This window comes from Protobothrops mucrosquamatus, unplaced genomic scaffold, assembly GCF_001527695.2.
Source record: "Protobothrops mucrosquamatus isolate PMUCROS unplaced genomic scaffold, P.Mucros_1.0 scaffold300, whole genome shotgun sequence".
Lineage (NCBI taxonomy): Eukaryota > Metazoa > Chordata > Lepidosauria > Squamata > Viperidae > Protobothrops > Protobothrops mucrosquamatus.
In genome coordinates, this window is record NW_015386643.1 from 537,358 (window position 1) to 553,143 (window position 15,786).

General features: G+C 45.3%; 1 protein-coding gene across 1 annotated transcript in view; it reads right to left on the reverse strand.

Moving 5' to 3' along the window:
- Window positions 1-6,441: 6,441 nt before the first annotated feature.
- Window positions 6,442-15,786, reverse strand: part of OTUD5 (OTU deubiquitinase 5) — a 54,902-nt gene continuing 45,557 nt past the window's right edge. Inside the window, exons 3-9 of the mRNA XM_015814962.1 lie at window positions 12,636-12,700; window positions 11,710-11,866; window positions 11,421-11,569; window positions 9,924-10,109; window positions 9,541-9,751; window positions 7,826-7,939; window positions 6,442-6,837 (exon numbers count right to left, since the gene is read on the reverse strand). Of these exons, the coding sequence (XP_015670448.1) occupies window positions 6,716-6,837; window positions 7,826-7,939; window positions 9,541-9,751; window positions 9,924-10,109; window positions 11,421-11,569; window positions 11,710-11,866; window positions 12,636-12,700 (1,004 nt within the window). The 3' untranslated portion in view covers window positions 6,442-6,715. The remainder of the gene's footprint in view (window positions 6,838-7,825; window positions 7,940-9,540; window positions 9,752-9,923; window positions 10,110-11,420; window positions 11,570-11,709; window positions 11,867-12,635; window positions 12,701-15,786) is intronic.

Consider the following 15,786-nt stretch of genomic DNA (forward strand, 5'->3'; position numbering starts at 1 on the left):
CCCCAGGCAGAATCTCGTCACTGTGACAGCTTTAGACAAATCTTAACCTTTGTTCATGCAAACAGTATCATAACTTTGATCCTATTTCTATCACTACCATCATCAGCATCTTTCAAACGCTATTAGGGTTGAGGAACAAAAGCTTACTTTGTAAGCGTCAGTGATTTAAAAAGAAATTTGAACCAGACTGACCCCATAGATGAGTGATGGCGAACCTTTTAGAGACCGAGTGCCCAAACTGCAACCCAAAACCCACTTATTTATTGCCGGGTGCCGGGTGGGCATGGCCCACTGGGTGGGTGTGGCCAAGGTGGGCGTGGCCACCTCGATGTTGCTCGTGGGGAGGGACGTCTGTGGGGGCCAGGCAGGGTTGGGGGAGATCCAGGGGGTCTCTGGCAGGTGGGGTGGTGGGTAGGAGGCTCGTCCTGCGGGATGAGGCGAGGCAGGGTGGGGGTGCCATTATCTCAGGGCAAGGCAAGGCAGGGGCCGGGGCAGCTGCTGCCTGACACCATCGGCCCCCGCACAGAGGCCAGCGAGCGCATGGGGGCCGACAGTGTCTGTCAGCAGTCACAGCCTGCCGGCCCCTCAACCGGCGCACTCTGGGGCTACGCAGCCCGCCACCAGCAGTTCAGAGAAGTGCCCACAGAGAGGGCTCTGCGTGCCGCCTCTGGCACGCATGCCATAGATTCGCCACCACTGCCATAGATTAATGCTTCAGACAAACCTGGGACAGAAAGGGGGGAAAAATCTCAAGTCACAAAAATGTTAAACTCCAGGGGAAAAAAAAGAGAATTCAGCCTCTAGCATCTTGAGTTGCATCCTTGTTCTTTCTTTTTATGTCAGCGGTGAGAGCAGGAGGGAAATCAATTCCTCATACCTGTTGAAAATTCCTTGCTTGACATTTTCTGGGCAAGTCCCACAGCTGTGAGTCTGAAGAGCAAGTTACTCAATCCTGCCTGTCTTTTTCCTGGGGTGGATGGAAGGCATGAGGAAAAGGCTTGGGAAGGACCCATTGCTTCTCTGTGTGGGTCCTGCTGCAAAGCAAGCCCAACAGGATTCCTTGCATTGGAGTCATTGGCTTGCACCTGTGGGTAGCCAAGCCTGAAGAACAAGGTCCCAGCTCAGCATTAGCTTCTTGACTGAGGCAGGCAGCCTTCCCGAGAGGCGCATGTGGAACCCCTGCTGCGTCTGCTCTGGCCTCAACCTTCCCTTCCCCCATCTTCCGCTAGTTGGGTACTGATTCACAACTACTCCTTGAACCGACTTTGCTCTTACTCATGAGTGAGGGTAACATGCTGTGCTCAATCCAGGCCTGTGGATTGTGTCCTTCCATGACAGGAGGAGGAGGGGGAGGACAGCAGGATCTCTTAAGAGTCAACTAATTGATGGTTACTACCTGGGTCACACTTGATGCTAAATGATCTTGTGATTTGCTGATTTTGGGTTAACATGGGGACTCAGATGCAATAAAGGGAGGATTCTGTGTTTACTACCATTCAGGCTGCCATGTCTGCATCAAGCCCTTCTTTGAGATGCCAAGAAGGGTGGAGGGTAGCACAGAACGCCCTAATCTTAAAGCACAGATGACCCCCTTCCTTCTGAATAGGGCCACAAAGTGCCTTAAAAAGTGTCCAAATTGTCATTATTTTTACCGAAAAGGCTATGTAGAGGGGAAAAATACCACTTTAGATTTAAATTATAGCATCATTTAAAAAGAAAGATTAAGCTCAGGGCCATCTACATCCTCTTATTTGTTCTAGTCCTGCCTACTCTTTTTCTCAGCTGTAGGCAAAGAAATGTTGTTTTTCCCAGGTGTTGGACTGTGCCCTCCTTCCCTAAACTGTGTCCTCCATTTGACATCACTGTGATGGTTGGGAATTATGGGAAATGGCCACACTGATGAAGGGTATACAGTGGACCGATGGAAAGATCAGGTTCTTAAAAGCTTGCTTCTTAAAACCTAGAATTGGTCTAATAAGGGTATTGTCCCAATATCTTTTTGCTGTCTTTTACGTTCAATAGTTATAAACTTATCGAAGCAATATTGATGCCAGGTCAATTAAATAAAGTTTAATCTATAGTTGGAAATTCTGCTCCTGCATTCACCAGCCTCCAAATAGGTATTGTTGGGGAAGTATTCTCAGATTGACAGTCATAATCTATCATGGGAGGGGTGGGGTTGCAAAAACACCTCGATCCATTAATGGCATTCATGTATTTTAGGGTATTCACACAACCTACTGAACCTTAATCACATGGACTGGGTTCACATAATACATTATGCTAAAATGTGGTTGGCAAGCTTCTGATTCAGTGAACTAACTGCACAAACATAGCCAGCATTTATATTTGACAAGACGTGTACTGCTTTCACATTAGTAGCAGCACTATAAGTTTCCATTTCCTTCCTAGGAACTGCCTCAGACAGTGATTCCCAATTTTTTTCCATCATCACCCGAAACCATTTATCTGAAAGTCTTTAAGGACCAATCACAAGTTCCTCCCTTCAGCACCATTGTAACTTCAGTAGTTGAATAAATGGTTGTAACTTTATTACAAAAACACATCTTTGAGTGATCTTTATGCCATTTCAACAAATTACCCTTGGTAAATTCATTGGTTTTGGTCTTAAAAGGAATACTTTGGGAGATTTTCAAATATATTTTAGTAGGCATGGCAATCTTTAAATCAATTTAAATATCCTTGTTGTAACGGGTTTGTTGTCCCCAAAGAAAAACCATTTTTACTCAATTATGTGTGATCTACCCAGATTTGGAAAGCACTGGACTCTTTCCTCTCCCCCCCCCCAGTCCTTAGACACGAATAGTATGTGGCTACCATCCTCACCCCACTTTGCTTATTTCTGAACTACTCCAGTGTTGGAAGCAGCTGCATCTTCTTCTAATATCTCCTGAGATGTCAAAATGAGGGCCAGAGACCATACATTACAGGATCTTTCCCCCCCAACCCCCGCAAAGACTGCTAGCCAAGTTGCAGTGCAAACTCTTCCCTCATGGTAGCGAGTACCAGACTCAGAAAAGTGAGGTAGGATAATGTACTAGCAACGTCTACATTACTGAAATATATAGAGCTCCTGAGGACCTTGTATTTTAAAGCAGAACAAAGCATAGATGTACGTGTGTGGGGGCAGGGGGGAACAGGATAAACTAACTTATCAGGTATTTTAAATCTAAAATCGTTCCATCTCATCTACCAGATGCAGCTGGAACTGTATCATCCGGGTATTATTTTTATTGCTTTTCTATTTACCAAGCTTCATGCAAATAACGCAAGAAGTAACCAGCAGTCAGATAAATGATTCCTGCCCACTTCCTCTTAATGTTGGTTTTCTGCTTGTAGTTATTTACAGGGAAGCATTTCCCTCGACACAGCAGCCAAGGCACGTTGAAAAGGCTTTTTATTCTGTCATCTTGGCAATCCTGGGTTCCTTTCTGATGCAAGTATGGACCAGTCCAACATACATCCTTAGCATGTTAACCCTCCATCTGCCTGCATATGGTACCTTTCAAAAATATTGGACTACAACTCCTATCATCCCTCCCACCACTATAACCGCATTTATATTTGGAAGCCAAAATACTTCAAAACCACTTTTCATTGACCAAAATTGCTCCCGACTCCTTGGAAAGCAACAGGGTGTATTTTGAACCATCTGCCCTGACCCAACAGAGCTCTTTCATTCTTAGCTTCCGCAGTCCCAGTGCTACTTCCAAACTTTTCCTCCTTTTGGCCACAGCTTGGACTTTATGCTTGTCGCTTCAAACCTACCATTTTGTCAGCACGGTGTCTCTCTTACCACGTTTTCTGGAAAAGTGGATTGTGACTACTAGACCAGGTTTCTCCAACTCTGGACAGTTTAGCAGTTGCACGGATGCAGTACTCTAAAATCTATCAGCACAAGCTAGTTTGCAAGCAGAGTGAGAAGGGATTGGCATTGGGCAGACAGGAGATTGACTGCTACTTATCAGCTATTGCTCCAGTTCAATACAGAAACATGGGAAAGGAACGCCAATCCCTGGCTGCCACATTTCAATTAAAAACCTGTTCTCCCTCAGAGGTGATAGCACAGCAGGTCACAGAAACCTCCAGGGTCGTACCAAGAAACAAGTAGCAGCCTGTTAGGTGACAAAGAGGGCAGGCAAGGAATGAGGCCCAGATGCAAAACAAAAAACACAAAAAACAGATCAATAGGAGATGAGATTTGTCTTTTTCTTCCCAGTAGAGACTGAAGTCCTGCATGCAAAGATGGCTTTCGGCATCCACCTCTATCATGCTGCTTAGGATCTCAACTTGTTGTTTCTCAAGGAGGTAGTCCTTATGGCACTGATGAGAGACTTCTATATTTTCTAATATCCTGCCTTTTTGCAAACAAACTTTCTGCCCTTTTGCAAAGGAACAATGACTAATGGTACTGAGCATGGATATCCTTCCTTCAAGGCAGGGGTCTTCAAACTTGGCCCTTTTATGACTTATGGACTTCCAGAATTCCTCAGCCAAGCACTCTGGCTAAAGAATTCTGGGAGTTGAAGTCCACAAGTCATAAAAGGGCCAAGTTTGAAGACCCCTGATTTAAGGCACCTCAAACCTATTTGATTGGTTCTACCAGATCAACGTACATGATTTTCTTCTGCTGACACTAATCTCACAGAATGTGTGTTTTTGATCAAGGGACCTTCATTGCTGAATGAGCTGCCCTTGGGTGGAGCACATGGCCCTGCCGGAGAGACAGCCATGTGGCATTTTCATTTTCAGCAGGTAAACAATGGCATCCCATTTCCTACTTGGGAGACTTAAGGAACTGTCCATCGAAGTTCCCTAGAAAAGCAACCAGACTCATTGTCCCCAGGTGCTTTTTCAACCAGACCCATCAACCAAACATAACCCCTCATTGGCAAGAGAAGAGTTTTCTGGAAAGCAGAGAACTCAATTGAATGCTTGAGAAACAGCAGCATAAATATTCTTGTAGACTGTAAGAGCACCCACCTCAGCTTTTCCAAATTCAGTTCCTCCCTCCCCCTCACCCAATGCAGAGAGGTTCATCGCTCACTGCACAAACAAAACAAAACAAAAATGAAGGAGAAAAAAATGAGAGAGAGAAAGAGAGAGAGAGAAAGCGTGCAGGAGGTCAACTCTGCCTATATTTTTTATTTCAGGCACCAAATACCACTTTTAGACCAGCCATCCGTGGAGTCTCCAGGATCCATCTTCGAAAGCAGCAGACGACTCCCCTCCCCACTTTTCAAAGATGTCTCTTTGAAGCGTCAAGAGAGCAACAAATGGGGATGGCAGGAATGTCAGCGTATCTCCTGTCCCTCCAGGAATTTGGGACTCAGCATGAAGACAGCAAGAGGAGCTGAGCACATGGCCTCTTTACATTTGAGTGTAAAGAAACACTTGTTCAGACCAAGGCTTGGACAGTAAAATGGCCACAATAGGTAGATTATAACTACATATGTAGTGAGGAAGACACCACACCTGGAAAAGGTAAGATTACCAGAAATACTTCCTTCCTTGGCTTTTTGTTTTTGTTTTTTTTTTGTTTTAAACTTTCAAGCCAGTCCATCAACAGTCCAGGACCCAGGAGAGGCTCCCCGGTTTGAACCAGCCCTTAGAATGGGAGTTCAAGTCTATTTTTGCCCCTGGAGAGCTTGGCACCCCTCCACGTTAGCTGCAGCCTCCATCGCTTTATTTTCTGTCCAGAGTCCATTTGGTTCCCAGTCTCTTTTCCTCTCAGCATTACCCTAAGGCCAGACCTGCTCAGGGGGACGTCCTGACACTGACCGGTGAGCGGTGCCCCCTCTCCCTCTGCTGCTAGGCACAGGGAGAATCGAAAAGGCAGCAGCAGGAGGGATCAAGGCCAACGAAGCACAGCCATGAGAGCAGCTAGACCAGATAGCTGGACCAACCCATTGGCAATGGTGGAAGAAGTGATGCCTGCTGGGTGGTCAAGAGCCACACGTGAACAAAGAGGTGGGTGGGAAGAGAAAGAGAGGCTATTGCACCGAGTGAAAAAGGGACAGCATCTTATAGACAAGGGAGGGGGGGGGAGGAGAGACTTTTCTTTGGAGGAAGGGAGAATTGACTTCAATGGCTGCAGGTTTAGGACCTGCTTTGCTGAAATCTTTTCCCTTAGGGCAGGGAATGTGGCTGAAAGAGCAAAAAAACAAGTGGTGTCCTATCAAGTCCTCTTCTCCTTGTCCCCAAATTACATGATTCCCCTCCAGCCTCCAGGGTGAGGGAAACCAGCAGGCCCTACAGTGGCATTTTCCTTCTACTGAGGCAGCTACGGTCTCTCCACACCCCTAAAGCCAACGTCCGTTCCCCACCCCACCCCCGCAGGCAAACTCAACCCCTCCAATCCAAAGGGGGGGGGGGCTCTCTTGAGGACCAGTTCAATTATTTCTTTTAATAATGAAAAACGGCAGATGAAGGGGAAGCCCAGCATGCCCCAGTTTGTGAGTGTTTCAGCTCCTTGGGGAAGAGATCCTGTCTCTCTTTTGCACCTGTCTGTTTCTCAGCGCACCAGAGGGGGGAGTCTTCTGCGGAGAGCCAAAAGTGGGGAGCAAAGGGGCAGCTGAAGGAGCGTTGATCAGCAGCAGTGGAGGAGGGGAGGGGTTCCAAGTGTTATCATCCTTCCTGCCAAAACATGCACACCAAAGGGGTGTCAGGCGAGCGCAAGAGCCGGAACCAGGTATCAACTCTTGTCAGAACCACTGTCTCGGTGCAGGGCACCTTTCTTCATGCTTTCCAAGTACTCCTGTTGCGAAACGGCCAGCACCGAAGCCAGGATCTCATCGTCATCCCAGTCACTCAGACCTGGTCAAAGAAAGGCAAAGGGGCAAAGCGGTCAAGGAGGGGAGAGCAGAGAGAGGGAATCGTGGCTATTAAATAAGCTCGGCTCTGCCTCTACCAGCACAGTCGATGCTCAAGGATGGGAACTATACTTCTTCCAACCCTGTTTCGTAGTGCCACATCACCTGTTGTCTTGACTGCTCCTGGCCACCAATCCTCTTTCACACACAGGAGTCAATCTAGTTTCCCCTAGAAATCCATTTCCACCAGCCCAGGTAACACTCTGGACAGGGCTTTCACGTTAACCATTTGCAGCTTTCCCAGATTCCTTCCTATAGAGAGAGCTCACAACCCCTGTATTCCTGAATTTAGGCAAGATTCACACCCTTCCCATTTTTTTAATCGGGTAAATTCTAAAACAAGTGTGATGCGCGAATGGTAATTACGATGCACTTATCTTGACTATATTCTTTTGACTACATTCTTTCTTTTCCTATGCCAAAAAGGAAAAAAGAAAAGAAAAACAAACAAACAAATGGTCACCATCGTGCTGTGGATAAATAAATATTAAGATTTGGTTGCCCTGGAAACCTGCATGGCTGCAGCTACTAGACCAGGGGTAGGCAACCTTGGCTCTTTTATGACTCGTGGACTTCACCTCGAAGAATTCCTGAGCCAGCATGGCTGGCTCAGGAATTCTGGGAGTTGAAGTCCACGAGTCATAAAAGAGCCAAGGTTGACTACCCCTGTACTAGACAATGTCATCTAGTGTCAAAGCCAGCTGTTTTGTATAAAACCTGGAGAAGGGCAGTTTAAAACTTTACCTCCAGTCCACAAGATTTAAGGATTTCGCATTTCAACATGTGAAATTCTGTACAGTGAAACTGAAGAGACGGACTGTAACATTGGCATGGCTTGCAACACCAGATGTTGCTTTTTAAAGGTATGAAAGCTGAAAACCGGGTAATCCAAGATTCCAGTCATGCCTGCAGGGCAAAATGAGGGCACCTACCAAATGCTGTGGGTGACATCTGTTGCATTATTGCCCGGCACTCCAGGGCTGGATACAACGACACTAAGGGAGGGGTTACTCGCCCGCCGCCTGCAGACAGCTGGCTGCTTGTACCTGTGAGTGATGGAAACTGCAAATGAAAACTTTGCATTGCAAGGTTCAGAACTGAGTGACCCATTGCAGATGATTATCTGAAGACTTGGGATGTTTATATAAGTACAACTTTCTTTAAAGGAATGCCAACAATTGTTTTTCCCCTGAGAAATAACCCCTGCAAGATCTACATTTCTTGTAAATGTTTTGCAAGGCAGAACTTAGCATAGATAAAAGGATTATTGAGACAAGACAAAGTTCCTGAGAATTTCAACTTCTTTTTTTTTTAAAAAAGGTAGCTACCAATCTTAATGCAATGCACAAGGTTAAAAAAAAATGGTGTGGATTCTGACATGGCCCATAACATATGACCCAAGTTCATCATCCATTTGCTGTTCTCTAAGCAATAGAGTCATTCAAGGTGCTATTTAAAGTGTGGGTAGAAAGGTTGCAATGGTTGATTTTGCCAGCCCTAGGCCAGAAAACAAAGATGAAATTATGATTAGGATATTCCCTTCCCAACAATGGTGTCTCAACAGAACTTGGCTACGAAGGTCTGCCAGGGGGGGAAGGGGGAGAACTACTTTCTAACAACTAGATGTTAAGCTATTCTTCTCTCTGAGTTGTTTTGCTCTTTGGAATTGCCTTCTTTTAAGGATGGTAGTTTCTAACTCCGCAAAGCTAAATCTTATGTTAAAATTGTATGTATGTAAGAATTAGATATTTTGCCCAAAAAAGGCATTATCTCCAACTTTTGTTTGTGTCGACTTTAACCGATTATTATATTTTCATTAATACATGGTACAGTTTCTCAGAGAGATCAACTAAAAAGTGCCTGGCAATTTTCTGAATGTATGCAAAACTAGTTCCCTCATCTTCACCCCTGCTCTAATCAGGTTACCATCTATATGTTTTTCTCCAAACTGCATAGTTAAAATTTTAAACTGGTGGGAAGGATGCAGCTATGAAGGAAGAAAGCACAGGGCTCTCCCAGTCACCCTTTGCACCTTCCAAAGGAAGGTCCAGCCTGTGTAAGTTAAGACATGTTATAGTTTGTTTAGTAGCATCTGTAGGTATGGCTTTAATACTATTGCACAAGTAACTTGGTTCCTGGAAGAAAACCCAGGGCAACTACTTCCTATGTAGGCAGGAAATTGACATGTTGCATAACCAATCCTGTCTTATGACTTGACAATTAAGAATACATAGAAGCCCTTGTTCCCTCCCTCCTTCCCCCCCCCCAAATATTGCAGGTGATTTGTTATACTGAAATGATGTGCTGGCACTTGTTTGACATGTGTGTCTCAAGGAAAAGTCAACTTCCCAATTCATTAGCAATCTTGTCATGTAATGGTCTGAGTGCCTCATGCCAGAAACATTAAGTGTCCGAAAACGTACGGTATGAAAAATTTAGGGATCTTGCAATGCAAAACTGCAGTCTTATGAAATGTAGTTAATCCAGGGAGATCCCAGACATTTTTTGTAAAAGAATGTTATTCAACGTTGGGAGACCATGGGCCCTGTCTTAAGGATGCTGGAGGAATCACGTTGCCTGACACTGCCCTGTAATGTCCCAAACACTGCAAGCTTCCACCTCCCAGCCCAACCCACAGAACACTCACCTGGAGCACATGGCGAGGGGGGCTTGGTAAGTGCTAGGGCTGCGGTGCTTCCAGGAGAAGGGGGCTTGGCAGCATTCAGCTCGTTGTGCAGCTCGGGGTGTTCCGGGGAAGAAGCTGAGCTGCGCTGACGTGGGGAACGACCACTCCATTCTTCCAAACCGCTCGCTGCGGCCGCCGTGGCAGAGCTGCAAGTAGCACTGGCTTTGCGGGGCTGAGGGAAGAAGAGCAGGGGTGCTGGTCAGGGAGCTATGGACTTTTTTTATTTATTATTTCAGTTGCCAAGAAGGACTATTTGCTCATGCCCATGCCCGCAGTCCTGCAGGGACCCCAAGGTATCCTGCCGGCTCTCATTTGCCTCCTGTGCAAAGAAAGAAGAGCCAAACCTGTCTGGCCTGCTTTTCCTGGTCACGCAGCCACTGCAAATAAGACTCTCTGGCAACCTGTTCTTCGATAGCCTCGTTGGTGGCTTCCCAGTCGGTCGCTCGCTTTTTATCCTCCAGCATCTGCTGCTCGATCCAGGACTCCTCCGAGGTCTTGATGGCATTCTTCATCAAGGACTGCTCTGCATACTATAAGGAGCAAAAGGAGATTTAGCAAGCCCATCGCAGTCCTAACAACCCCTAAGCCTTTTTTCTTAAACAGAGCTACAGCTACAAAATGTGAAGATCCCTCCAAATGCCAGCACTGGGGAAGAATGGGAAGCCTTTTCCTGATGGTCACCTAGGGAGAACAGACAACAGACAGGTGCTCAATTTCTCCCCAACATAGGGAAGAGATGGATTAAATTGCCGTAGTAAGCAATACAGAAGCAGCCTTGGAGAATGGTTGCTTTGCTAGATCTAGGAAGGAAACAAATGGTAGTCTCCTCGCAGCTGAAGGGCCAGGCTGGGAAGTTTCTAAACCATGGCCGTTTGAAGATATGTGACTTCAAATTTCTAGAATTCCCCAGCTGGCATTGGAGGACGCGCTAGAGGTGGTTACTTGAGATGTGTATAGAAGTATCAGGATGGCGAGTAGGCCATGATTTGAACAGATTCTCTTGTCCCTATAGGATGTGGGACCCCCAACCTATGCACTACAGCAGTGTTTCTCAACCTTGATGACTTTAAGTTGTGTGGACTGGCTGGTGCATGTATGAACATGCTGGCTGGGGAATTCTGGGAGTTGACGTCCACGCATCTTAAAGTCACCAAGGCTTAGAAACACTGCACTACGGCTTAAAAAGAGCTACCTGTTTAAAAATGTCTTTTAAAAAAGTAGGATCAAGTTAACTTTCATCAAATGAGACAAAGCTCTATTGGAGCAACTGTTTTATTCTTTGGAAAAGAGGTGCATCTGTTAAAAGCTTCCCCAAATCTTGGATGCAGTCCTTTCCCCAAACATCCTTCCCTCCAATCGTTGCCGTCAACATATATTTTTGAATGAGGCAGAAAAGAAAAATAGTGACATAATGATTACAAGGGAAATAATTATATGATAGCCATAGTTAAGTACTTGAACTAAGGTAAAATTCAATCAAAATTAGCCTTGGCCTAAGGTCCAGCTATTACTTTATCTTAGACACGTCCATTTTTGGAATGCAGCTCCAAAAGTCAAACATAGACCTTAGAACCGTCCAAATGTTGGGTGTCCATTCTGGAAAGTTGTGCTCACAAAACCCACTGTCCATGTTTTTCCTTACCCCTTCTGACCTATAAAATTCTCTTTGCCCCAATCTTCCAAAGCTGGGCCGTGGCCACGTTCCTATCTATTATCCTGGAAAATAGTGCAGCTAATAGTCCAGTTCACGAGGAACGAGAATGGAACAGGATATTGGCCACCAACCTTTTGCCCATCCTAAAAAGCCTCCTCCCCCCAGATGTCGACCAGGAAAAACTCACCCCTGGCTTGAAGGAGGGCAGCCCTAGTCCCACCCCAATGGTAGCCTTGTTGGGGTTCACCACGGAGTTGTAATGTATGTTGCGGTGATAGCTCACCCGGATGGGCTCATCCTCATTCTGATGGATGCCATGGAAAGTATTGATGGGCTCTGGAAGGGAAAAATGGCAGGACAGCATGGGTGACGTTGGCTCTTCTATAGGACAGGCAGGGAAGCAACAACTCCACTTGCCCAAATGGATGTTCAGAAGAATCAGGGATGCAGCTGAAACAGGGGACAGGTGCCTATACCTGTGCCATACTGGTAAACCTCCACAGGTCGGTTGTACATCTCTGCCATAGCCTGCATCTCAATGTGGTTGCCATGACAGTTGTTTTTCCGCTTGCGGTTAATGTAAGTGGTGAAATCCTCCGTCACGTAATTGGAAAAGTAGTCGGCATTCTTCATCTGAAATGAGGGAGGGCCTCAAGATGAGAGGGAAGCAGACAGACTCCCAGGTGGGCAAAAGAAGCAAAAGCAGGACAATAAGTTTCCAAGGAAAGGCTCTCAGTATACACCCTGGATCGGTGAAAAAAGGGCTCCCTTTGCTTCCCCGATCAAGCCACGGGAGTCATGTTTTAAACAAGGCCACCTGTACAACTGAGTTAACCCAGAGACATGGGAAATGTTTGGGGGGGGGAGAAGGGGAAACAGCTTCTCCTCTGGCATACCCAAAATAATTCTGCAGAATCGTTTCCCTTTTGATGAGATTGTGCAAGGCCAGCGCAACGCCCCTATCGCTCTCGCAAGCTATTCACAGATGGCTGCCTGAACCTCAACCTTTACAAGCAGCTGGTTAATACAGAAGATTTAGTCTTGACACCTTTTGATCTGTGCTAGCAAATTTGGGGGTGGGGGTGGGAGAACAGGAATGCTGTGGGCTTGTTCTTAACAGTGAATCGCGGCTGTGAGTTGTAGACACAAATTTAAAAAAAAAAGGGAGGCCTTTTTTCACTGGCTGGATAACTGATGACTGTAGTAGCAGTTCCAGAGCTTCGGGTTTCAGGAAAATTCCTAGGCAGGAAAGAGGCACTTTCCCCAGAGACAGCTGCCCAGGAGCCTAACCTGATCTGCCCTGGTTCTTGCCAGGATGCCTGACAGCTGCAGTCCTGAATGTCAGACTCAAAGAGATGGCGGCGGAAATCTGCCCCTCCACAGCACTCCCGCTCTCACTCACCAAGTAGTCCATGCAGTGCTTCCTGACCACTTCGTGCATGTCTTGGTCACCGTATACCTGGTCAGCTAGGAAAAGGAAACAGGAGGATACGGTCAGTGCAACGCCACGCTTGGCTTCCCAAGAAAGGCCTAGAAAAATGAGGTGCAGAGGTCTAGGCCCCAATCCCTTTTTTCCTGGCATCTAAGTGACTCGGGGAAGGAGATGAGATGCAGAATCACTCCATCAGCAATGCTTGAAGACCAATTTCGCAGCCTTTCTTTTCATCTAAACCAGGGATAGGCAACCTCGGCTCTTTTATGACTCGTGGACTTCAACTCCCAGAATTCCTGAGCCAGCCATGCTGAGGGGAAAGAGAGAGGCTTCCAAGCTGAGCCATGCTGGCTCAGGAATAAAAAAATACAAGTTGTGTAGCAGTACAACAAATCAAGGGAAGAAGAAATAAGAGGTGCTATATAGGAGGCATAAAAGAGCCAAGGTTGCCTACCCCTGACCTAAGAGATAAAACCAATGTTTGGGGACACTGTTTTTCAGTCTCAGTGACTTTAATATGTGTGGTCTTCAATTCCCAGAATTTCCCAGCTTCAGCCCAAAAGGGCATTAAAAAAAAAAGGCCCCTCCCTTCACTGATATATGATTCCATCATCCCCCCTCCCCAACAGGCCCAGGCAAGAGAGTTAGTTTCCAACCCACTAAGACGGAACAGCTCTTCACATTGAATGAGAAAACGAGATTGGTGAGCTTCTTAGTGACAGCAACAAGGATTCAGTTCCATTTTATTAAATAGAATTCCAGTCAGATTTTGACATTAAGGGCCAGGTCTTTGCATGATGGCTTCTTTAAATACATTTTTTTTAAAAAGAACACACATATCCATAAGCTAAAGCTATGCTGACTCAGGAATTCTGGGAGTTGAAGTCCATGAGTCATAAAAGAGCCGAGGTTGCCTACCCCTGGTCTAAACTGTTTGCTCCTCACCCAGTCCTACTCCCTGCTTTTTTTTCTTCTTTTCTTTTGGTGTCGTATGTTCCAGACCACAAGTTTCCTGACCGTATGTAAGCTACTCAAAGATCCCGAAGAAGGATCCATAAGAGTAAAAACTGGAGATCTTTTTGAATCTGCAGCCAAGAAGGCCGCAACCCTGAATCAATTTCTTGTTCTTTCAACTGGGATAGAAATTCAGTTCCAGATTTTTTTTTTCTGAGTACAGAAACAGGTTTTTATTTTTGATTATTTTTTTAAAAAAATACAAGTTGTGTAGCAGTACGACAAATCAAGGGAAGAAGAAATAAGAGGTGCTATATAGGAGGCATTGGCTTCTCTCCTTCTGCTGAGTTGAAATGCAAAGTCAGCCATCGTTATTTGGCTTCTAGGATTCAATACGTTCTTGAAGGCAAGTGCCACCAATCCCGTGCCTCATTTTTAAGGATTTGGTTGATCGTGAGTTCTGCAACTTCCATGAAGAAGTTCGAATTCTCTCATGGCAGATGAACATGGAATTAGGGGCTTGCCTTTATAGTATGCAATTTTATTCCACTAGTACCACCTGCAACACATCTTTGTAATACATCAGTTAGATGGCATTTGATCAGGGACATCCATTAAACTGAAAAGGTTTTGTTTCCTCTTTCTTCTGGTACTAAATTAGTTTTTCCCCTTTTATAGTAACTTTAGCCTTCTACGTGCAGTTCAAAAATAAGTCAAACTAAATCTTTCACTGAGTAATCTAGCAATCAAAACCTGAACGCTCTGGTTCCATTCTTCATCAACTAAACCACAACAAGGGAGCAAATGATACCGTAGTGAAACTGATAAGGGGTGCTGAAAAGGCAACAAAAAAAACAAGACAAAGCAGCTTTCCCATCTTAAAATGGAAGCCTCTGCAGGTTGGAGGAGAGACAAGTGAGAAAAAAGCTCATTGAGGCAAAAGTTCGGGAGGATCACAAAATGAGAGGCAGTCAAAGGAACATCTCTGGAAAATAAATTACCCCGGCAGCACCATAGCCTATCGAAGAAACATTTACAGAGAAGTGCCAACATTTCTTCCTATTTTGATTTTTTCAGAACAGTTTCTGCTTCCATATCCTGCTGCAACTGACATAACAGAATTTAATTAAATTATTGAATTAACTTAATTCAATCAGCAGCCCTAGACTGTTTTAGAAAAAAAAAAGATTCCCAGTTCTGTTCTTATCAAAGCGCAAATACATGGTTCAAGTATTTTTTGTGAATCGGGAGGAGTCAAATCCAAAGAAAATGGGAAATGAGGTCACAAACAAAAGAGGAATTTCTTGAGAAATTTACATTGATCGGTGAAATCAGTGTGAAGGATTTCTTTGTTGAGCTATATGTACTTTTGGATCATGCCCTACAATTGTTGGTGCAAATGGTGGCAATATGGTCTTATTCTTCAGTGAGTTGTGAGATGGGCTGAAGAAGAGGTGAGAAGACAGACCCACTGAGCCCTTATTTTTGCAAAAGAAAAAAAAAGTTGGGCTGGGAAACTTCTACGTCTTGAAGCTCATTTCAGAGGGGCAATCTTGGCACAGGGGCCTTTAGCAAACTCTAAAATGGGGTCTCATGCAATATTGGCAGACCACCCACTCATTCTCTACAGGGGATAGAAGGAACTATGGGCATCCTTGATTTACAAGTGTAATTGAGCCGGGAGGTACAACAGTCATGCTGGTAGTTTAGTGGGTTGCACCTGATTTTGCAATCTTTTTTTTGCAGTGGTTGTTAAGGGTATCACTGTAGTTATTAAGCAAATGCGGTGGTTGTTAAGTGAATCCATTGACCTCAATGGGCGGTGTGTTTTTTTTGCTGGATTGCAGTCGTATGACGGTGGGACGCTGCAAATGGCCATAAGTGCAGGCTGGTTGCCGAGCACCAAAAATTTGATCATGTGACTAAGGGTGTGTTTGTGTGACACATTGGAACTTCAGATCTGGGCTGTAAGTAGCCCTGGGATGGTGTGTTGTAACTTTGAACGGTTGTTGAGCGATGGTCGTTATGTTGAAGACTACCTATAATAAGGAGATAGCCTCAATCACGCAGGCATACTTTGCTGCAGCCTTTTTTCAGATGTGTTTAAGTACAACTCTCACTACCTTCAGCAACTAGGATAAATGATTATGGGAAGATGAGTGCCGCA